General features: G+C 32.8%; 1 protein-coding gene and 1 long non-coding RNA gene across 3 annotated transcripts in view; both read left to right on the top strand.

Annotated features, from left to right (window-relative positions):
- The first annotated feature begins 4,287 nt into the window (after positions 1-4,287).
- Positions 4,288-6,829, top strand: LOC114340182 (uncharacterized). The gene is made up of 3 exons (XR_007697059.1): positions 4,288-4,756; positions 5,421-6,379; positions 6,452-6,829. It is a non-coding gene; the product is annotated as an uncharacterized LOC114340182 (long non-coding RNA).
- Positions 6,830-9,323: 2,494 nt separating this feature from the next.
- Positions 9,324-25,632, top strand: part of LOC126881926 (zinc finger protein 45-like) — a 64,026-nt gene continuing 47,717 nt past the window's right edge. For both annotated transcript variants that reach the window (XM_050646663.1, XM_050646664.1), the window contains exon 1: positions 9,324-9,927. In XM_050646663.1, coding sequence (XP_050502620.1) covers positions 9,483-9,927 — 445 coding nt within the window. In that variant the 5' untranslated portion in view covers positions 9,324-9,482. The remainder of the gene's footprint in view (positions 9,928-25,632) is intronic.

Here is a 25,632-nt window from a genome sequence, read left to right as displayed (position 1 = left end):
TTATTAATTTATACTGTAATTTATAGTGCAACAAAATATTTTCTTTTTCGTTAATAAATATTTATTGACATAAACTGCGATAGTGAGGTTATGCATACAAAATCAAACTGATAATCAATATTGGAAAGTGAAGAATTTATAGTGCGTTTTTATTTTCTGTTTATATTAATACGTAATATCACTAGCGTGACACGATATTTTTTTAAATGTCTCATTTAAACATACACAAAGCGTCCTTATAAAATTTCAAAAAACCGCCACCATGAGCAGGTCGGTCGATTTTGCTTTGACACTTTGTTAACGCTCGGAGCGAATTGATAAAATATGAATTTCTTACTTCGGATACTTTCACAATTATCGTGTAGATGGCGCTAAGATTTTTAGATTAAATTATAATTACACATTACGGAACATTAAAAAAACTTAAATTCAGTATTTAAAACGTAAGTATATTTAAGGTAAAAATATATACCACAGCTTTGACCAACTAATATTTTTTATAATTAATGTTTTTAATTTTAATTTTACATTAATCACTTTGACATTTATGTCAAATTTCCGGTAAACGTTTACAGACTTGCCACTACTGGCGCTCGAGAATTTGTAAATATCCCCTCTACCATAGCCACCTTTACTTTACAAGCCATGAAGAGAAAAAGGCAACGTCGCAATTGATGACGTCCGTAGTCTGACTTTCGGACTACCGCTTTCGAAACTACGATTTTAAAGTACAAGTTCTGGTAAAATTTATAGTATTTTTGAGTCGAACAAGAAGATATTATTAATTGGAAGTTTGTACAAAATAATATTAAAAGTAATTCCTTGTAAGTAACGTTTATTATACAAAAAAAAACCAATAACAAGAATATAAACGGGATTCAGTTTTTTCGAATCCTAAGAAAACTAATAAGTATTTTTCAAAAATTTAAACGCAGAGTGAAAGATTACGTTAGGACCAAGGACCCAAAGTCCCTGAAAACTACTATGTTTATTTTAATAAGTTACAGGGTTGAAAAACTAAGAAAATTTAGTGTGAATTTTAGTTTCAAATATATGTCATTAAACAAAACTTTTTATTCATTCTAAGAGATTTTTGGCCATCGGTAATAAAGTAATCTTTTATTCTGCGTTTAAATTTTTCAAAAATACTTATTAGTTTTCTCAGAATTCGAAAAAAATGATTACCTTTAAAATACAGGCGTCAAATTTTTTCATTTTGTTCCTTTCCCCTTAAAGTTTGTCGCACTTATTTAGAAACACCCTGAATTGATAAAGAACAAATCTAGTTGTTAAACATAAGCGAATTAATAAAAAGAAACAGAATATTAAGAAAACCGGAGTCTATAGTTGGGTTTTAATTTCAGTATTTTTTAAATGCCCGGTACACCATAAAAATTTAACTATTTAGCAACAATATTATTACAGCGGTATTGTTAAAGAATTAGGCTATAACATATAAAAATCACTTAAATCTGCCAACAGGTTTAGGAAATATGAGACATTAAAAATGACAAAATTTTTAAGTGGACGGATTTCTATATGCACGCAAGTTTATATAAAAATATATTATATTGAACTAAAATCATCGTAATAACATACCTTTTAATGTTCTTTATAATTTGGAGCACGAAATATTGTAAAATATTTCAGTTTCTCTGTAAATAAAATGAAAGTTATTTAAAAACAAATGAGAACTGTCAGAATTAATCGGTCTACCAATAGATGTTGCCAGGTTTCAACTTCATGGCTTGTTAAGTAAAGGTGGCTATGCCTCTACGTACGAGCTCACAGCCAGTGGTGTCATGGTGTGGGAACGCGTGGGAACGCCGTTCCCGCACTGGTTAAGAAAAGAAAAAAAATAATAGAGAATTTAGGTTTTATAAACAAAAATTAGCAGTGCGTTCCGGCACTGCGTTCCCGCACTGCTAATTTTGCCATGACACCACTGCTCACAGCGGATATTATTATACAACATAGGACAGAAGCTCGAAACAAATGACAATCGATGAAAAGCCCTATACGTTCGATTTGTACAGCGCGAACACGACCACTTGGTATTCATTCACTCACATTCTCTATTTAGTTTCTCTATCTAGTTTCGCCATTTGTCCCAGAGTTGTTAACCCTACGGATTTTTCCGTAGATCTACGGATTTTCGAAATTATTTCGGATATCGACCACATTTCTACGGATTTTTCAGCTGCAGCCATCAAGAAGCTAAAATGGGAATTTTTTTGCTCTTTAAGGCGGCACACATAGTGGAAGCGGATTCCGCCTACGGGCAAACCGCGCGGTTATGGTAACACAGTGAAGACGGGTAAAAGCGAGAGAGATCGTTCAAATTTGTCAGAGTTGCGTCTACTACTTGTAGCAAAATGACGATATAATCCGATGACGATATAATTGCTTTAGCGGAAACCGCCTCCACTGTGTGCGCCGACTAAGTGTCATTATGCTTCTTTTTTGGTCTGTCCTTAGAATATAATGGGGCTAGTACACATTGGGCCAAGGAGTTGGGCCAACGTGTACAGGACCACTTGGCATGAGTTTGCGATTGGCGGTCAGCGTTGGTCTACAAACCGAATTTTGTCGGTATTTGGTGCACAAATCAAAGGATTTTTGGGACTTGCGCGATCTGCAAAACAGCTGTTTGGTTATGAACACGTTGTTGTCGTCGAGTTTAAAATATGTGTTTTCTCTTCTCACAATACTGAAGGCCCCGTCTCACCATCAAATAATTGACAGTTATTTGATCAAACTTGACAGTTAGGTCCGCTTGCCACTATGCTAAATTTAGTACTGAAATTAGTACTAAAAATATTGTATCTACAAATTAGATGCGCGCGCCGATTTAGTACTAAAAATTAAAACATGTTCTAATTTCTTGTACTGAAATTGACACAATATTAAAAAGTGAGGTTGTATTGTATATTACATAGGTACTTTTGTTTTTTTTATAGGTACATAATAATAGAGATATCGCAAATGCAAACGATAATATCGTGTCAAGACGTAAATAACGTATAACGTTCTATTTCAGCACAGGCAACAAGAGAGTTATCGCAAATGTTCTGGGGCGGGGCTTAACGTTATTATGACAACCGACGTTTGGTATTAAAATGTAACCTAGAAATTAATTTTGAGGAATACTGTAATTGTTTTTTATTGAAAAATGAATTTGGATATTGAGCTGGTTGACATGCATTTTAATTTTAATGATTTAACCAACAATAAATATAAATAATTAGTATAAAAATAATATAAAATATCTGGATAACTAATATCCTAACCACAAAAAGTAGTCTATTGTAGACAAAATAAAAATGCACGTGTTTCTCAACATAAGATGATTCACAGTATTTAGTTTATAAAATTTGTATTCTATAAATTATTTTTATGTTTCATCCCAAATGTCAAATTAGCGTTAACGTTATTACCGTCCCTTATTTCAACCTAAATAGCGGGACGCGCTATCCGGTATTAGCGTAACATTCATTCTGCGCTTGCGTACATGTCAAAATAGCGTAGTCCGCTATTAGCGTGCGATAAAAATGCATTTGCGATATCTCTCTATTAGAGAGATATCGCAAATGCATTTTTATCGCACGCTAATATGCTATTAGCGTAACATTCATTCTGCGCTTGCGTACATGTCAAAATAGCGTAGTCCGCTATTGATAAAAATGCATTTGCGATATCTCTCTATTAGAGAGATATCGCAAATGCATTTTTATCGCACGCTAATAGCGGACTACGCTATTTTGACATGTACGCAAGCGCAGAATGAATGTTACGCTAATACCGGATAGCGCGTCCCGCTATTTAGGTTGAAATAAGGGACGGTAATAACGTTAACGCTAATTTGACATTTGGGATGAAACATAAAAATAATTTATAGAATACAAATTTTATAAACTAAATACTGTGAATCATCTTATGTTGAGAAACACGTGCATTTTTATTTTGTCTACAATAGACTACTTTTTGTGGTTAGGATATTAGTTATCCAGATATTTTATATTATTTTTATACTAATTATTTATATTTATTGTTGGTTAAATCATTAAAATTAAAATGCATGTCAACCAGCTCAATATCCAAATTCATTTTTCAATAAAAAACAATTACAGTATTCCTCAAAATTAATTTCTAGGTTACATTTTAATACCAAACGTCGGTTGTCATAATAACGTTAAGCCCCGCCCCAGAACATTTGCGATAACTCTCTTGTTGCCTGTGCTGAAATAGAACGTTATACGTTATTTACGTCTTGACACGATATTATCGTTTGCATTTGCGATATCTCTCTAATAATAATAGTGATTTCAACTTTCAACATGTGGAGAAAAAGGCAGATTGAAACATTAATAGAGTTTTACAAATCGAATCAATGATCAATGTTTGTATGTGCCAAAGCACCCTCTCTATAGAATAGGAACGCACGAATTAAAGTTTTGGAAGAAATAAAGGCAGAATTAGCCAAACTAGGTGTGGAAACATGAAACATCTTATTATGAATGTATATGTATGTGATCGTCAAAAAATTATTTTTCAAAACAAGATAGAGAAAGAGCTTTAAAATCCCAAGGACCCTGCAAAATGTTTATTTGGCGTACTAGTCGAATAATAGTATCTAAAAATATTGAAACTGTTTTAAAACACATTATAGGCATGAGGATGATATAGAGCACTTACATAAATACCAAAATCAGATAAATATCTCTTCAAAGTTTATTTTGAGACTTTCTTCAAAAATGTAAGTGAAATATTTGCATATCGACGGCGGAAAGGCAAAACTGAAAATTTTTTATAACATGAGTTACTTCAGTTTTCGCTTTAGAATAAGTTTATCGGCAGTTATTTTAGTTTATATACAGCAGTTTATATACAGCTGGGAAAGTTTCCAGAAGGCTTCCAAAAGGCTTTCCCAGCTCTAAAAGCTGTTTAATAGGTGCTGATACACTTATTCTAAAGCGAAAACCGAAGTAACTCATTTTATACAAATTTTTCAGTTATGAGGTCCTGCCTTTCCGCTGTCGATATACACAATATAATTTAAAACAAGAATGTTACCACTAAACCACTTTTTAAATATTAAGGCGGGTTGACATTACTAGTGAATAACGAACGTGGCTCACGCTTACGTATTTTGCCCCTGCTATTGTTAGATATTTTATTATCTATTTTCAAACTCGAGCAGTACATTTGTATCTATGCATTGCATAAATACAAATGTACTGCTTGGGTTTGAAAATAGATAATAAAATATCTAACAATAGCACGGGCAAAATACATAAGCGTGAGCCACGTTCGTTATTCACTAGTAATGTCAACCCGCCTATACTCATGAATATTTACTACAGTTTACAATTTCAAACTAGTGTGTTTGATTCTCCTATACCTATATTTTACTTTTTTAGTAAACTTCAGACTGTTCAGGATAGCATAATAGCATAGGAGGCGAATTAAAAAGAATTAATTTACTTACAAGAAAAGATATCACAAACATTAAACTCTCTTATGGCATTGATTTGAAAGATGGGTATATGTACAAGGATGATGCAACCAGTGTTTATTTTTGGGTTGAATGCTTACAGACTCATGTCCAATATTATTTTACAAACAACAGGGCATACTAATGGATATTCATTCTGAATTTAACATTTATGATTTTTGTCTTATTTTCCTTAATACTGTGCCAAAAGGAAATGTTAATTAAGTTTGGCAAATCCTTTATCGCAATCGATGGAACTCATGGGCTCAATTCCTATGACTTTGAACTTATGACAGTATTAGTAAAAGATGAATTTGGGAATGGATTTTGTACTGCTTTCTTATTTTCAAATAGAAAAGATACCTACTTTAATTTACCAATTTTTTTAAATACATGTCTGTGTTGGTATTATATGTATAGTCAAATGTTTTCATATCAGGCATAAGTGACACCTTTTACAATGCCTCGTCAAATGTAATGGGTATTGCTCCTAATAGACTGTTAAGTGCCTGGCACATAGATAGGGCATGGTAAGTAAATCTTAATAAAATATCTGATTCTGAAAAAAATCCTATTATATATACAAGATGTATTAATGATGGTTCAGAGAGTATTAATAGCTTTTTGGGTAGACTTCTAAGTGATGCAGATACATACAATTTTAATAAGTATTTCCAGTAGAACTACTGCAATAACATCCAACAATGGGCCTATTGTTATAGGAAGGGGTTGTGGAATTAATACCAATATGACCATTCAAAATTTTCATAAAATTTTGGATAAAAGGGTATCCATTAGTTGTTATCAGTTAAGTTTAAAACTTGGCACTCATGGAGAGCTATACTCTATACCATAATATATAATAGGTATATTACATCTCATATTGTTCACTCCAGTAGTAATAAGTGAGCCTGCATACACAGAACCATAATAATATATTATAGTTTGTGTATGCAGGCTCACTCATTACAATAGTGAGCAATAGAAGATATAACATATTATAGTATAAGTCTCTGTGCATGACCAGATTAACATGTTTGGTGCCCATCTCGAACAAGCTCCACTTGGCTGGTACCACATACTTAAATCATTTATTTAGTTACACAGTACTACTCACATAACTTATGTGTCGTCAGTACCTTCCATAAAACCTTCGTGATGCTACTCATACTTCATGGCCACTGAATGTGTTAAAGCTTGTTAATGTAGGAGAGTTATACTAAAATATATATCTTATATTATATTGCCTTAAATAGAAAAAATATCTTATTTAAATTGTATCCATGTAAGTTTTTATTTAATGAAATAAACCTTTTAATCAAAAAAGTGTTGTTTATTTGTGTACACCTAGCAATATCCTGATCATAGATAAATAATATAGTATTACCGGATCCTGATATGCAGACGCCAATAGGGCTTTTCATCGATTGTCATTTGTTTCGAGCTTCTGTCATGAGTCACATAATATTAATGTATCTACGTCATACGTCTTTGGCTTGTATCATTGGTATATACCAATAACGTACGAAGTAGATATATTATGTGACACATGACAGAAGCTCGAAACAAATGACTGTGAATGAAATGCCCTATTGAATAGGGCTTTTTCATCGATTGTCATTTGTTTCGAGCTTCGGTCAAGCGTCACATAATATTAATATATCTATGTCATACGTCTTTAGTTTGTATCATTGGCAATATCAATAACATATGACAGATATATTAATATTAGACAACACATGACAGAAGCTCGAAACAAATGACTGAGTGAAAAGCCCTATATCATGTAAATACAAGTCATAGAGATGTCTTTCTACAGTTAAAATTTCACAGCCTAAAGACATCATTTATGTAACTTCTTAAGCCGTCACAAAATGACTGCAATAAGAAAATAGAATTTATTAGCTCGCCTCGCCCCCAGGCAAAGTAAAGGTGCTAGGCCACTAAGAATGTTTTTTTCAATTTTTTTTATTTTGCGGCTTTAGCACTTAGCTATTTAGCCAGATACATGATGAGAATTAATACTATTATAATACATATTAAAACTAATTCAAATTACTAGTAATTTTATTAATATTCTGAATAATTATGTAACCACTTAATACTAAAATAAAAAAGTGTCCATCTATACTAGTGATGTAACGAATGTCATTTTTTGAACATTCGCGAATACGAATGCGAATGCGAATATCTGCTACCGACATTCGCGAATGCGGATGCGAATGCGAATATTCAGTTTTTTTTTAATTTGTTTCTATTTTGTAATGTTTCCTAAATATATAATGAAAGTTTAATTGATATTTAGTGTAAATCAATCTGAATCTTAAGCTTTATTACATAATACCAAATAATAAAAAAAGTGAAGGCTGATAATGTAATAAGCTAATACAAGGTTAAGTTCTATCTATCTATTGACCTTCATTTGTCCAAAGTTGAATGTAGGTCTCCCCCTTATTTTTCCATTCATTCTTCTCGGTTCAGTGCTAAATGTCCATCTGGTCCCTGCGAATCTTTTTAGGTCATCAGACGAGCTCATCTGTGGTCTGCCCTTTCCTCTTTTATGGTCGTAATGTCTCCAGTGAGTTATCGCTTTATTCCATCTTCCGTCTGTTTGTCTGTTGTTGTGTCCTGCATATTTCCATTTGAGAGTAGCTGCATGTTTGTGGTTAAGTTACCTTTTCTTAATAAAAAAAGATGAGAAGTGAATATATTTTGATTTTATTAACCTAATATTATCTTAAAATTATTTTTTTTCTGGTTTTCATATTCGCAAAACATTCGCACAAATTTCGCGAATGCGGATGCAAATGCGAATATGCAAAAACATGCGAATATTCGCGAATGCGAATGCGAATACGAATATTCGTTACATCACTAATCTATACTATCCCAACACATTTTCACCTTTGAAATCGTAAATTTCCATTCCCATTAAAAAATAATTTGTACTGTATAAGTATATTTCTTTTGAGCTTCATTTTTTTTCAAAATACTGCAACATGACTTTTAAATTATGACACAGTACAATACTTGTTTCAATATTTACATGTAAATAAAATAATCCTAATTACTTGTAAAAGTAAGGTTATAAATTTAAGAATGCAGAACTCTCTTTTAAAACCAAAGTGGCATTAGACTAATTTTAAAATTCCCGCTAAAAGGAAAAAGGTAAATCTGGCAACAGTGCCGTCGTTTGCTGGACATTTAATCTCTCCCTAGTTTGTGTCACTAGTCAAGTTTGACTGTCAAGTTTGATCAAATAACTGTCAATTATTTGATGGTGAGACGGGGCCTTAACTGTTTATAAGTATTAATTTTAAAGTTGTGTTTTAATATTAATACTTTTTTGGTGTAAAAGCACCGTCTTTTGCGCCATTGTTTTTTAATCACTCTTGTTTGGTACACTTTTCTATAAGCATTTAACGAGTTGTACAAATTAATTGCGGCGGCTGCTACAGTCTCCACATCCATATCCATAATCAGTTTGTTTTTTGTTTATCCACTAAGAAAGGTTAATGCAGACTGATAGCTCCACCAACGTGTAATCACCATGTATTCACTGTTCTTACTTGGCCCAACTTATTGGCCCAACTCATTGGCCCAACGTGTACTGGAGCCATAAAGTTTTTTTAGGGTCTGTCGAGTGACCTTCGTCTTCTTTTTTGGTGTGTCAAGTGTCATTCATCTTTTTTGGTCTGTCAAGTGTCAGTCTTCTTCTTTTTGGCCTGTCAAGTGTCATTCTTCTTCTTTTTTGTGGCATTCTTTTTTGTCTGTCAAGTGTCATTCTTCTTCTTTTTGATCTTTCAAATGTCATTTTCTGTCAAATTTCTGCACTAGGGATCATACTTAATTTTATCACATTTTATGATACTGTGTTTTATGTATGTATTTATGTATTTGTAATTTTAATGATTAACGTACAATGAATAAATACATTTTTGTATATTGGAACTAGAAACTAGAACCAATAATTTAGTTTAAATTCGAAATGGAGTTAAGTGAAGATTCTATAAAAAGAAAACAAGATGTTTTAATAGGTGACAAAGATGGAGATTCTCTAGATCTAAAGCAAGATGTTAATGTACAAGTTAAATCAGAACTTAAAGAATGTAATGATTACACACAGGATTCTTTATCAGCCTCGTATTGTTCGGACGATATTAAAATAGAAATAGAAGAACATGTGTTACAATGTGAAATAAGTGACCCATTCCTCCTCATTCCCAAGCAAGAAGTCAAAAAAGAACTGAATGAACATAATTTAGGAGTAAATCATGGGTGTGAAACTCGATATACACAAGAATTAGACTACGAAAAAGATATAAAATTCCAGACGGAAGCTTCAACTGAGATACATCATGAAGACCATTGTAGAAGCGGTAGAAGTATGAAAACGTCAAAATTACTGTCCAACATTGGCAAACAAAAAGAAAGTAAGTTTTATTGTCCAAAATTGGTGTACTTTTATATTTCTAGCATAAAATAAATGTTTTGTTATATATCAGAAGCTGTTTGACAACATTTTTTGAGAAAGAAGTTACACTGATACACTAGACTCCCTCTATAACGAGAACTGAAATGGCAGACTAATTACTACCTTATAAGTGGATCTTGTTATATCAGACGACAATAATATTGTGCATACATATGAATATATAGTTTTCTAAAACAGCGGTTCTCAATCTTTTTGTATCATGTACCACCAAATACTTTTTATTATTTTTGGTACCACCTAACTGAAATGCATATCTAACTAGGTGATCTAATATACTATAATACTATATACCTATAATAGTGGTGCTGATTTTGGCTGTTTTTGCGTTTTGTGTACCACCTCAAAAAATGAAATGTACCACCAGTGGTACATGTACCACAGATTGAGAACCGCTGTTCTAAAACATTAACTTCCTATAGTGAAGCCATTTCGAGCAATATAAGATGCTAAATATTGCTTGAATGGCACTTTTGAAAAATATTGCAACAGAGGATAAACCCAAAGAAGTTGATAGACAGTGGAATTTATTACATCACTGGCCTCGATAAGCTTACAGATTTTAGGTTTTTCTGTATAGAGGCAGCTGGGGGACTTATTTATAGCCATCATGTGACTTTCTTAGGTTAAGTGTAAGTATTAGAGATGCAAACCATAGAGTTATATATTAGCATAGAGAGAGCCTTCACTATGCGCGTCCTGACGACAAGATCTCTTCGACTGGTTTGCGCTATCTCTTTCTAACACATCGTACCAAGAAACTAAGATGACATTCAGGTGTGAGTATAGGCACGGAAGAGGAGGACAACTGTCTCAGCTTAATATGTGTAAGAGTGAAACAGCACTAATCCAAAGAAAAAAGATGGTGTCGTCACTTCGCTTTGAATGACACTCTCTCTATGTCAATATATACCTCTATGATGCAAACTGGGATAATGTGATTAGGGAACAGTCAGGTGTGAATGTAGCGTTAGATGCATTTTATAATATATGGAACAAGTTAATAGACGATTGTGTACTGAAATTTTGTAACTATGTAAATTTAAAAAAATATCAGGTCTGGTTTACTTACTAAAGAAATTAGAAATTTATTAAAAGAAAAAGATAGATATAAAAAATTAAAGCTTGTTTCCAATTACTATGTAGATAAATATAAGGAATTAAGGAGTAGGGTCAATAAATTGATTAAGTTAGAGGAACGTAAGTATATAAGTAATATTGAAAATAATTTATCTACAGATATTAATTATTTTTGGAATCATGTGAATAGTAAGAAAAAAGATATCTCAAGTTTCAGCAATTACACATTTAAAGGGGAACAAATAGCAGAGGAAAAGACTGTAGATGCATTTGCAGACTTCTTTTCATCTATGTATTCATCAATTAAAGCCTCATATAATCTTAATTTTCCTGAAAATACTGTACATAGTGACAGCTTTGTAATAAAATTCATAACCGATGCTGAGTACAACAATGGAGTAAAAAAGATAAAACCTAAGAAAGCAGCTGGGACTGATGGGATTCCGCCGTATATTCTTAAAGCATGTGGTGAATGGTTAGAAAAACCATTGCTTCATATATTTAATTTAATAGTTTCCTCTAATAGCTATCCTGTAGTATGGAAAACTGCAGTGGCGAAGCGTGACTTTTTCTAAAGTGTTACCAAAACTAGATGTAAAAAAATCTTATTGAAAAATAGTTATTTATGAAACAGTTCGTGAAGTATGTTTTTTGCGAACGCATGCGATATTTAGAGCACGAGCGACAACGGAGCGAGAAAAAGTACTTCTCGCACAGTTTCATACAATATTTTATCTACGATAAACAAAAAAAAAACTGTAACTCTTCGTCACTGGAATTCATTTCTATTCTAAAATTTTTAGAACTTTGACATTTAAAAATCCTAACTACTTTCAAACCACAAAACTGTCAAAAATTTTGTTGTAAGTTAGGGTGACCAGATCATAAACTTGAAAAAACGGGACACATCCAAGGAGCAGTAGCTTAAAATTTTTCTCTGGGGAGGGGGGTTGGCGTATTTTTTTGTTTTGATTGTGAAAGACAAGTTACATTTTCCTACTTTTTTTTATATATTTTTCATATGCCCTGGGGGAAAGGGGGTTTAACCCCAAGTCCCCTCTCCGGGTACGCCACTGCCAAGGAGGGTTTGGGGCGATATCCAAATAGGCAGGATGAAACATGGTCTTTTAGCTAATTTGGGACCTACAAATCCGTTTCAATTTACCTTTGAATATGTAATTTACGTACGATCAAGACTGCGAAACAAAGTAAAAAACTCAGCCAGAATATCATGGATTAACAATCCGTCAGAACAAAACAGTTGTTAACTGAACAGTAAATAAAGCAATTTTACAAAAAAGTCAGAGCAACAAAAAATAAGCCCAGCATTAAATCAAGCAAAACAAGAGGACTAAAAAACCAGAAAGGAGAAACCGTATTTGAAGAGAAACAGATCAGCAAAATATGGGAAGAATATTATGAAAAAATGCTATTCACTATGAAGAAAGAAGCACACTGCGATGAAGAAATAAAACCGTAGAAGATAACGATTGGAACCAGACGATTGGAACACAGGTATTATAATAGTACCTATAATATATGAAAAAAAAGGAGATCGGGAGGAGTGCCAGAATTAAAGAGCAATAACTTTATTAAACACCACATATAACATTCTAGCAAACATACTAAACATGAGACTTAAATAATGCGCTGAACGAATATTAGGAGAATACGAGAGTGGATTCAGACCAAGGAGGTCGATAATTAATTTCACAATTTCACACATACAGTGAAACAAATAATTCAAAAATCTAGAGAATCCAACAGAGAAATTCCCCGAATATTCATAGATTTTAAAAGCGCTTTTGATATAATCAATCGGACGAAAATGATAGAGTAGATAGAGAATGTTGGAATCCCAGAAATATTAAGACAAATTATGCTAACAGTAAGCCTAAAGAACACCAAAGCAAGGATCAGTTTCAACGAACAACTTCTAAGGAGATAAATGTAAATAAATGAGTGAAATAAGGTGACTCTGTCTCCTCGACACTATTATTTAATCTGATATTGAAAGTAATCATAAGGAGGACAAACTTGTATCCACCTTTAGCTACTTGGGAGTAACAATATGGAAAACCGGAAAAGAGAGAACAGAGGAAAGAATTCTGAAAGGCAGAAAAACATATGGAATGATTAGAAATCTGTTGAGAAACAAGACAAGTATAATATGAAATAATATAATACCTTAATAAGACCTGTTGATAAATATGGGATGGAAACAATGATGACGATTAATAAGAAAGAGGAACATAGCATTCCGAAATTTGAACGAACAATAATGAGAACAATACGGGACCACAATGTAATAAGAGAGGGAGAAATAATAATGAAAACAAATGCCGAAATTGAAGAAACAATTGAAATTGAAGAAAAAATACGAGACATTTAGGCGTCCCGAGAGACTTTTTCGGGACACCGGGACAAATCGTTAAAAAACAGGAAAATATCGTTTTTTCGGGACGTTCGGCTACCCTATTGTAAGTCATAAATATGGCAACGCGAAAGTTAAGGATACTTGATTATATGAAAGTGTGCCAAAAAACCCATTGAAAGTGTGTGAAAAAGTAAATCCCATTTAAAATACATTGTTACTTCACGCACACTTTAAACCTTCACACACTGCTGTCTATAATGACAGTTTTCACAAACTAAAAACTTATACATAATATGACATAAAACGTAGATACAGTCGGAAAAATGAAAGAATACCTATGAACGAACATATAAAACACGCTGTATTTTCCCGTCACCGTGTCACAAAGAAAATTGCCCAGCGCAAGTACATGTAATAATAATTATTACATGTAATTGCCCTGGCCAATTTTTTGTGTGACACGGTGACAGGAAAATACAGCGTGTTTTATATGTTCGTTCATGGGTATTCTTTCATTTTTCCTACTGTAACAATTATTTTGAACCTCCCAAATATAAGTTTTTGTAATTATGTATACATGTATTATATGCATGTAATAGGTATAACAATAAATAATAAACAAACTAAACAGATTATTCTACAATAAAATTAACATCAAAAATAAACAAGTAGGGAACAGAACATATTTTGAAAACTAGTGTTTATATATTTTAAATCTTCTATTTTCAATAATTTCATTTTTTTCTTCAAAATTATATATAAAAAAAATATACAAGGATAATGACTTTTCAAGTAGTTGATCGATTACGCAGCAACATTCTTCCATGTTCAAATTCAAATGCATGAATAGCTACTAAACTAACGTTACCATTTTGTAAAATGGTGACAATACTGATATACACAGCGTGCCCGCGCCGTCTCTGGAGCCGTCATTCCTTCAAAATTTTCAGTCTCGACCGATAGAGAGAATCATCTTTCGTTACCAGAACTAGAAGTGGTAACGGAATATAATAACGTGCAACCCTGCAACGGATTCAAATGTAATCTCACCAATATTTTCGTGCGTCTAATTGGCTATTTACTGAATTTGGTAGGTACTACGTATTAACAAATATTTCTGTCGGTAAAAAATGTAAATGGAATTATTTCATAGTAGTCATAAAATATTTATTTGCAAGATTTTTAACTGTTATCAATGGTAACAGTGGTTACATGGACGCTTCGCCAGTGGAAAACTGGTATTGTAACTCCTATATTCAAAGCAGGTAATAAAATGAATGTAGAAAATTATAGACCGATATCGATAATGTGTGCATCAGCTAAACTATTCGAACAAATTATTTATTCTAGTCTATATCATTATGTCGAAAAGTTTTTAGTATCTCAGCAACATGGTTTTGTAGCCAGTAAATTTATTAGTTCAAACTTATTTATTTACAGTGGAACCCCGATAAGTCGGCCCCCGATAACCCGGAAGTCCGGCTAACCCGGACCGATTTTCATCAGACAAAAATTTAACAAATAAACAATTTAACAATTTTATCAAATAAAAATGTATGTAGGCCAAATAATATTTCAGAGATAATGTGTATTTGTGTAATTTGAACACATAAGTACAATAGTAAAAATGATTCATGCACACGGCGGCAGCCAGAGCGACCGTCTCAGCTTATCGGAAAGAACAGACACCTGTCTGTATTCCTTTTTCTTTATTTATGTCAAACTGTCTTAGCATTGTTTAAAAAAGACGTGACTATTTAAAAATTCTTGTATTGTGTGTAGTACAGCCTATTAATCACTTCCGTTCTGTAATGTAATCGTGCTTCAGATTGTGTTTGCTTTGTCTACGTAATGGTAACAAAACGTAAAAATGTTGCAGTGACAATGGAAAAGAAACTAGAAACATTACGTAGGATTGATAAAGACGAATCTTTAAAATAAATTTATTGCAGCATCATAATATGATATTATGCTACCATAGGTCTGGATCCCGCGTATGAAAAAAAAGTTGATTAATAGCAAGCTAAAAATTTATTAATAGCTTAAGGGTGTCTAGTCGGATAAACTTTGATATATGAGAACACTGGAACAGGGGCAGTTTTAATTGTGGAACAGGTCAAAAATTTGGAACGGTCAGAACACGAAAATGGCACATTTGTTTTGTCCGACAGAACAGACATAAACTCTCCGAACAGAGATTAAACTCTCATGCAAAAATCAGACTGCTATTTATCACCTGTCATAATTCCTGTCATTTGACATATTCTACATGTTCCACTCATTAAAACGCCAATTTGGTGATAAATAGCAGTCTGATTTTTGCATGAGAGTTTAATCTCTGTTCGGAGAGTTTAAGTCTGTTCTGTCGGAAAAAATACATGTGCCGTTTTCGTGGTCTGACCGTTCCAAATTTTTAACCTGTTCCACAGTTAAAACTTCCCCTGTTCCAGTGTTCCCATATATTAATGTTTGTCCGACTAGACACCCTTAAGCTAATAACAAATTTTCAGCTTGCTATTTATCAATTTTTTTTTGTACGCAGGATCCAGACCTACCATATTATGGTGTCGGTACATCTCTACAGTATGACTGAGTTTTTTACCAAGAAATGAACAAAACTCTACACTCTATACAACTATACGTAATTTAGATGTGTACTGTGCATATGTGTTTCATGTTTTTGTAATTGTAATGGAGGTTATTTATTAATTTTTACTATATTCTCCGGCTAACCCGGATTTTCGATAACCCGGATCGGCCGCGGTCCCGATTAATCCGAGTTATCGAGGTTCCACTGTACATGAATCGAGCGTATGAAACTTTAGAATCAAAGTCCCAATTAGATACTGTATATACAGACTTTCGTAAAGCATTTGATACAGTTGACCATGACGTGTTATTATCAAAATTAAGTATGTTTGGTTTATCAAAGCATTTTATCGAATTAATAAAAAATTAAAAATAAAAATGTATACCATTTTTATTCATTCAGTTGCGGTGCGAAACCAAAACTGTCTTAATTTTTACTCAGATCAGAGAGTGCAGCCAGCACTCTTATCGACGATTTCACCTCTTTTTAGAGGTTCATCAGAGACTGCATAGGCTGCTTTTCTCTGGCCCAGGCAAAAATCTTCAACATATCCATCTCCCACCGCAACTGACGTAGGTGCCTAGCGGCATCTGCTAAATAAAAGACTAAGTTTTTCAACCTAATAAAAATATTTGTAAATTAAATATTTTTAAAAGATTTTTAATTGAAAAACTTTATTGGCCCATTTCCTGGTGACAACCTCCAAGGCTTCTACAATATGCAAGCACATGGATGCTGCAGTGAAGACTAAGGGGAAGGAATTCTACACTATGCAATTCACAACCCCCGTCTGCAGCGTGGTAAAGTTCCAGCGGAAAATGGACCTAGTTACTCTATAGGAGTAATACTAATAAAAATAAAAATGTATACCATTTTTATTCATTCAGTTGCGGTGCGAAACCAAAACTGTCTTAATTTTTACTCAGATCAGAGAGTGCAGCCAGCACTCTTATCGACGATTTCACCTCTTTTTAGAGGTTCATCAGAGACTGCATAGGCTGCTTTTCTCTGGCCCAGGCAAAAATCTTCGACATATCCATCTCCCACCGCAACTGACGAGATAGTAGTAGGTGCCTAGCGGCATCTGCTAAATAAAAGACTAAGTTTTTCAACCTAGGCTGGCTTTCAACCAGGTTGTCACCAGGAAATGGGCCAATAAAGTTTTTCAATTAAAAATCTTTTAAAAATATTTAATTTACAAATATTTTTATTAGGTTGAAAAACTTGAGTCTTTTATTTTGCAGATGCCGCTAGGCACCTACTACTATCTCTTCAGTTGCGGTGGGAGATGGATATGTCGAAGATTTTTGCCTGGGCCAGAGAAAAGCAGCCTATGCAGTCTCTGATGAACCTCTAAAAAGAGGTGAAATCGTCGATAAGAGTGCTGGCTGCACTCTCTGATCTGAGTAAAAATTAAGACAGTTTTGGTTTCGCACCGCAACTGAATGAATAAAAATGGTATACATTTTTATTTTTATTAGTATTACTCCTATAGAGTAACTAGGTCCATTTTCCGCTGGAACTTTACCACGCTGCAGACGGGGGTTGTGAATTGCATAGTGTAGAATTCCTTCCCCTTAGTCTTCACTGCAGCATCCATGTGCTTGCATATTGTAGAAGCCTTGGAGGTTGTCACCAGGAAATGGGCCAATAAAGTTTTTCAATTAAAAATCTTTTAAAAATATTTAATTTACAAATATTTTTATTAGGTTGAAAAACTTAGTCTTTTAATAAAAAATTATTTGCAAAACAGATCTTTTATAGTTAAACACAATGGGAATACGTCAGGTAAATTTGAAGCTAATTCGGGAGTGCCACAAGGTTCTAATCTGTGGCCTCTTTTATTTGTACTTTTTATTAATGACTTACTATCAGTATTGAAACATTCAGAATGTCTTCTATTTGCTGACGATTTAAAACTCTACAAACGCATACAAACTGTTAGAGACTCTGTATTATTACAAAAAGATCTAAATAATTTACTTGCATGTAGCTATTGCAACAGGTTATATTTTAATGTGAAAAAATGCTGTATATTTACCGTAACACGTTTAAAAGATCCTATTATATTTGAATATAAAATGAATGAAGAATCTTTACCGCGTTGTACAGAGGTAAAAGATTTAGGCATCACCTATAATAATTTATCTTTCGCTGGCCACATAAATAATATCACGAAGTCTGCAAACCGATTACTAGGGTTTATAATTAGACAAACCTTTAATTTTAGAAATATAGCAACTCTTAAAATTTTATACTATACTTTAGTAAGGGCAAAATTAGAATTTGGAGCTCATATTTGGTTTGGTGAGTATCAAACTGCATTAGCTACACTGGAAAAAATTCAAAATAAATTTTTAAGATATATTTATTTTAAAAAATATCACATACGACCAGATTATACTGAAGTTAGAACCACTCGCCTTAGAAATGAGTTTAAAATATTATCAGTCAGTCATGTCAGTCACCTTTGTTCTTCTCCTGATTTCTTCGTTTTTGATTTTGTCTTGCAGAGTTATTCCTAACATTGAGCGCTCCATTCTTCTCTGCGTTACTCTTAGTTTGGTAGCCGAGGCTTTAGTTAAGGTAAGTGTTTCTGATCCGTACGTCAAGACTGGGAGGACGCACTGATCAAATACCTTTCTCTTTAGGCATGTGGGCAACTCACTTTTAAAAGTTTCTCTCAGTTTTACAAATGCTGCCCACCCAAGAACGATTCTTCTATTCAGTTCATGTGTCTGGTTATCCCTGCCTCTCGTAATTTCAGGTCCCATGACATGAAATATGTTCAAAACTTACAATTTTTCTTCTTCTTTGAGTGCCTCTCCTATCGGAGATTGGATATCATTAGGGCGATTCTCGCCCTAATGATAATGATAATGATAATGATTCTCGCCCTCTCAAACCACTCTCTCAAATTTCTCATCCAGGACATTCTTCTACGGCCTGGATTTCTTCGTCCTTGGATTTTTCCTTGCATTATATTTTGTAGGAATGTGTATTTTTGTCCTCTCATCAGGTGGCCTAAGTATTCAAGTTTTCTCTTTTTTATATTCAGTAAAACTTCTGGCTCGTTATTTATTCTGCGTATTACTTTTTCATTTGTAATTTTATCCACCCAACTTATTCTTAGTATACGGCGGTAGCACCACATCTCAAAGCTTTCAAGATTTTTAATATTCCTCTGTTTAAGAGTCCATGACTCAACACCGTAGAGCAAAGTACTGAATACATAGCATTTTAATATTATAGTGCGTAGATGAATACTAATATAACGATTACAAAATAATTTTTTCATTTTTATAAAAGTAGACCTGGCAATTTCAATACGTCTTTTTATCTCGTGATTTTGGTCACATGTTTCATTGATAAGGGTACCCAAGTATTTGTATTCGTTTACTTTTTCAAGTTGGGTACCGTTTATTGTGATACTAGTGTCATTTATTGGATTCTTACTGAAGGTCATATATTTGGTTTTTTTGACGTTCATCCTTATGCCGTAGTTATTACATATCTCATTCATACTTTCAACTAGACGTTGTAGATCTTCCGCTGTTCTTGCCATTATCACAGTATCGTCAGCATATCGAATGTTATTGATAACTTCTCCATTGACTATTATCCCTTCGTTTGCATATGAGAGAGCTTCTTGGCATATTTGTTCGCTGTAGATATTAAACAAGAGCGGTGACAATATACAACCCTGTCGTACCCCTCTACGTATTTCTATTTCGTCCGATGTTTGGTCTTCTATTTTTATAAAATATAAAGGAAAAGATTCCTCTCATTGGCTGTATACCATAATAAAAACTTACTAATGAAGTAAAAACCTCACATGTAGGTAGGTGGTATATAATTTATTAAAAATTTATAATAATTTTTTAATAAATTATATACCACCTACCTACATGTGAGGTTTTTACTTCATTAGTAAGTTTCTATTTTTATATTAGCTCGCTGATTCCAGTACAGATTTAATATTATTTGTATGTCTCTGGTGTCAATGTTCTTACTCTCCAGGATTTCTTTTAGTTTACTGTGGCGTACTTTGTCAAAGGCCTTTTCAAAGTCTATAAAGCAGACGTGTACTTCTTGGTTAACATCTAGGCATCTCTGTGTTAGAACGTTCAAGGCAAAGAGAGCATCCCTTGTACCTAATCCTTTTCTGAATCCCATCTGTGTATCGTTAATATCGATGTCTAGTTTTTGATAGATCCGGTTGTGGATGACTCTAAGAAATATTTTAAGCAGCTTAAAACTTACAATAATAATCTTCTATTATTAATTTTACATTTACATTTATATTTTCCCTACTTGGCCCCATCCTTACATACATTTTTGGTTTCATTCTTTATTGTTCTTCTCTTGCATTCTTCTATTTTATCTTTTTTAATAAAAGCTTAAAATAAAATAACATATTTATAATTTCAACATTTTATTTTGCTTAGTAAAAATTTTTGTATAACGAATAATATACGATGTTACCAGTAGTTTCGGAAAAATAGTGAAAAAAATATGTAAAACTTTTTGTTCTTCAACGCCCTGTATAGTGAAAACGCATGCCGTTACCAAAATTATTTAGTAAGCAAACCCCAATAATTTTTTAATTTTTCACCTATCCTAGAGATCGTGTTACCTTTTTCTGAAACACCTTGTATATATATATATATATATATATATATATATATATATATATATATATATATATATATATATAAGAAGGCACTTATGGAATAAAATTATTTCTGTCCTTGTTTTAAATAATTTTAAAAAACGCTGGGACCCGTAGATTTTCATATATAAAAATGTGTGCTTTTTAAACATAAATTTAAATGTAGGTACAGGGTGATTCATGCAAGCCTAGCGTAGTCCATTATCTTTAATTTTAAATAAACACCCTGTATATTTTTGTTTTTAGAAGCTGCTTAACAACCTCATCTAAAAAATGTGGATTATGTAGGGTCTATTATGAATAATGCAAGGTGAACTTTTGAAATTATGTATAATTTTTGTCAAGATGTTAATCACATAAAACTTTGAAATTCATAATTCAGGAATCACACTTTAAATAAGGGTATTATTTTTAAAAATATCTATCACTTTTCTAAACTAAGTATCAATATAGTGGATTTTGTATTTAATGCTTTTTATTTAAAGACATTTTTAAATAATTTGAAAATTTGCGTACATATTTAAAACATTAATGAATACCTACCTACTGCTGAAAACGATACTGCATGTTATGGACTTAAATTATCCATTTCATTTTTACCAAAATATAAAGTATTATACCTACCTATCTATTCATCAGATAAACCCATAAATAACTCCGAGGGAACAGTTCCGGATATTGGAAACATAATATGACACATGGTCTTTTGAAAACAAAACAATTCTCAACGAAATAATCCCTTGTTAACTTAGGTTAGGCACTTGACATCATTTTTACCCTGAAAATCCTTTGTCGCTAACTTTACCATCAAATATAATTTAGGTGAAGTGAAACGAAAGAAGATTATGCGCTGTTGGTTGGATGTTGGGCTTTGGGTTGTATAATATAAATGAGAAATGGTTTACATTTGAGCAATGAATTTTTTTTAGAGTTTTCGGTTGATTTTATACAGTTTTCAGTAGATAAGTAGATTGGAGTTCAAATCAGTAGGTTTTATACAGTTTTCAGTAGATCGGAGTTCAAATCAGTAGGTCTACTGAAAAATCAGTGGACAAATCATAATACAATTCAGGGGTCTATGTAAAACATAAAAGAAATTATGTAGTTTTTTTTATTTAAGGTAAAAAAGAATGCTACCTAACGCGCTGTTCGAACCCCCCTCCCCCCATGTAACGCGCCGTAACGTTTTACAAAACCCCCCTCCCCCCAAACTGCGTTACGTAATACTTGAACGCTGCCCATACACTGGATGACTTGATTTTATATGTTGTGGCTTAGACACCTATTAGTATGTTATTTTGGTAAATATGATTATTACTTAGGCCATTACAGTATCGTTTTTAGATAGTAGTTGAACCAAAGACAAGAAATTTTTTTTATAATTTCCATTGTGCTCTTTGGATCCTCAGAATTGCAAGGTCATTTTTATCTAACATAAGCGTTATGTCAGTATGTTGACAGTAATAATAATTCTACCATACGACAGTAAAATACATATCTACTTACATATTAAAGACTTCTATCCATAGCCCGTTAGAAACATTCCAATAAAGTCCAATTCTCTTTCTTACATGTTAATTTTGAAGTTTATAAAGAATAATTGTAAAGTTATGAACACGCTTAACCTTTCTTAACCCTAAATTTGTCAAAACCAAGTTAGGTTAGTAGCAGTAGCCGATGCCGAAGTTCGGCCTGTAGGATACCTTCGGCCGAAGTCGAAAGTGACTAAAAATATATTAAATGTTAATAATTTAAATAATGTGCATTATATTTTTATTAACTGATGGGTGATAAACAAAAATATGAAATTATAATATAAAAAAATCAAACATTTATACATTATTTGGTAATATAGCGATAATAAAAATAAATAACATTAAAAAACATTAAAGTAAGTGAGTATGTATTTCTGATTACTGGATCTGGTAGCTAATATTCGAAATCAAACATCCTAATATTATACATCAGAAAAAGAAGCTTGTCAGCATTTTCTCGTTACAAATTAGCTCTTCTAAACTTGAATACCTCGGTCATATTATGAGACATGAAAATATCATATACTCCAACTGATAATACAGGGTAAAATAGAAAGCAAACGGGACCCGGAAGAAGAAGACACTCATGTAGAGACCGACCAATTAATTGGCTTCGGCATCGGCTTCGGCCAATATTTAAACCTTCAGCCAAAATTCGCCTTCAGCCAAAACGAAGCCGAAGGTGGAATAATAAAATGCTCTGTCACTATACTATATACTATATAAATAATCTCTAAACAATATGCTTCGGCGAGTCTTTGATCATTTGAATAATATTTACACCCTATTTTATACCCTAAACTAAAACGTTTTACAAACATTCAGGTAGTAGGTAGGATATAAATTTTAACAATAGGCCAAGATGTCTCAAAGATCTTCATTTAATTATTTCTCACGTAGTAAAATTCTGAGAAACTATAATAATTTTATTGTATTTGTTAAAACTCAAGATTACTGGTGTTTTGACTACCTAAATATTAATGGCAAAACATCGACCATCGACTTTAATTTATTTTTAGTCACCTTCGGCTTCGACTTCAGCCGAAGGTATAATACAGGCTGAACTTCGGCATCGGCTTCGGCTTCGGACAAAAAAATCACATTCGGTCGGTCTCTACACTCATGGCTTCAAAACTTACGCCAATGGTTTGGACTAACATCGATCGAGTTATACAGCAAATGCCGCAAACAAATTTAAAATTGCTATGATGATAGCCAACGTCCGCAACAGACAAGGCACATGAATAAGAAACTTTTATAAAACATTTGAATTCATAGTAGGAATAGTCAATGTTTTGCCATTAATATTTAAGTAGTCAAAACACCAGTAATCTTCAGTTTTCTTGAGACATATAGTACAGATGAAGAAAAATGTAGTGCTTTTGCTAGATACCTTGAAGAAACCTACAAATTTAATGAGGATAACAATTTTGATAGAGATACCTTAGAGGAGGTGGATAGTTGGTTTGGAAGTTTTTATGAAAATAGTCGTAATCTGAATGCTCTTCAGGACATCACAGAAGATGAATATGACGAGGCTCTATATAAAGTAAAAAACACAGCTCCAGGCAAAGATTCCATCAATCGTAAAATCCTTAGACAACTAGATCCAAATATTCATAAGGAGATAATGAGCATATATAACTATTGTATCATGAATCATTTCTTCCCTGATGAGTGGAAGACAGGCATTGTAATGTAATAGTTATTCCTAAACCTTATACTAACCATCAACTACCCCAAAATTACCGCCCAATCACCCTTCTCCCAGTAATTGGAAAATTTTTTATTTATTTATTAACGGGATAAACCCAATACATAATACGTCGTAATAATGAAAATATAAAATTTAGATACACGTAAAACTACAACTAAGTGTATAACACAAACATAAAAAATAAAAAGAATATAAAATATTTTTAAATGATGAAAACAACTTAATCAATTATAACAGAAATTGCACTTATTGAATTTGAGTGACATTATATTTTCCATAAGATGTAAGCGATGTCCTTTAATAAGAAGTTACCGCTCGTCAACATTAAACATTCTGGACTCTTGAAATACTAATTGCGACGTACTGGAACAGCATATTCAGCATTTGTAATTATAAAAAAAAACATGTCAAAACCACCTGAGTTTCAGTCTGATTCGTTTTCTTTGATTTTGGGAAGAAATGAAAACTTAATTCTGGGTTCCTTTTAACCCAAGAATTACAACAGGAACACAACAATAGTTCATTTTTAAAGCTAAAATATAGGACTAAAAAAACTTGAAAAACACAAAAACACAGTATATGTACCTTCAAAATGTACCTTCGTAAGTAAATAAATATTGGCTGTTAGCTTGGTTACTACAATAGTCACTAGAGGGCCTAATGATTATGATGAAATAGAATAGAAGTGTGAAATTTGTTTTAAGCAATATTCTCAAAGAAGTTTATTAAAACGTCATAAAATAACGAAGTTGTATCTCAATTTATACAAATACCTGAAAACAAAACAAAATATTAACAGACCAAAATAAACTTTTAGAAATAAAGTGTAGGTACCGTAGCCGTCTGGTGCAGAATACGCCGCCCTCTATAAAATGATATAAGTAGTTATCACCGCTTTAACTTTTCTCCTATTGTGGTTTTTACTTTGTTTATTCTAGAATTACCTACATTTTGTTTATTAATTGTTGTTTCTCTATGCAAAGTGTGGTATGATGAAAGAAACTATACTATATTCTATGTATGTATTAGAAAGATTAATAAAATTAATATTGAGTAATATCAAAGGTTTGTTCCAACATGAACTTTTGGACGGTCCAGAAACCGTCACGAAACTACTTGTACCGTTTGTTGTGCGCATGCTCGTAATTGTATCGCCCAGTTATCGTCCCATGACGGTAATCATATATTTGTCATTTTTATTGGTGACAGCTTGTGTGCTTTTAGTCGATCAAAGGCTCAAAAACTTTAAAGAATTAAGTCCTAGTGCGCAAGTCAGTCCAACCAGCACATTATGCATTTGCCCGATTACTGAAATGATCATCACGAAACCGTCACCGAAAGATCACAATTCTTGTTGGAACAGTGGGAAGGACGATCCGATGACGATCATATTTTTGTTGGAACGGATTTTGTTTACTGCGCAGGAGCATTACCGTTTCGTGACGGTTCTCGGTCGTGTTGGAACAAACCTTATATGGACTAACACTGTTACTAATAAAACACTCGTATTCTAAGGTTATTCCGTATTTGTATCTAGAATAGTTATCCTAAGTATAGGGTAGATATAGTACGAAAATAATTCGTTACTAACAAACTCGGATATAAGTATTCCTACTTTCGCTGATTTGCGTCTCAAAAGGTGGGTTCATTGCATCGCGATGTTTTGCCTTAAAAG

The sequence above is a fragment of the Diabrotica virgifera genome, chromosome 3 (assembly GCF_917563875.1).
Source record: "Diabrotica virgifera virgifera chromosome 3, PGI_DIABVI_V3a".
Taxonomy (NCBI): Eukaryota; Metazoa; Arthropoda; class Insecta; order Coleoptera; family Chrysomelidae; genus Diabrotica; species Diabrotica virgifera.
The sequence above is the reverse complement of the archived record's forward strand: the minus strand, read 5'-3'. Positions and strand labels throughout refer to the sequence as shown.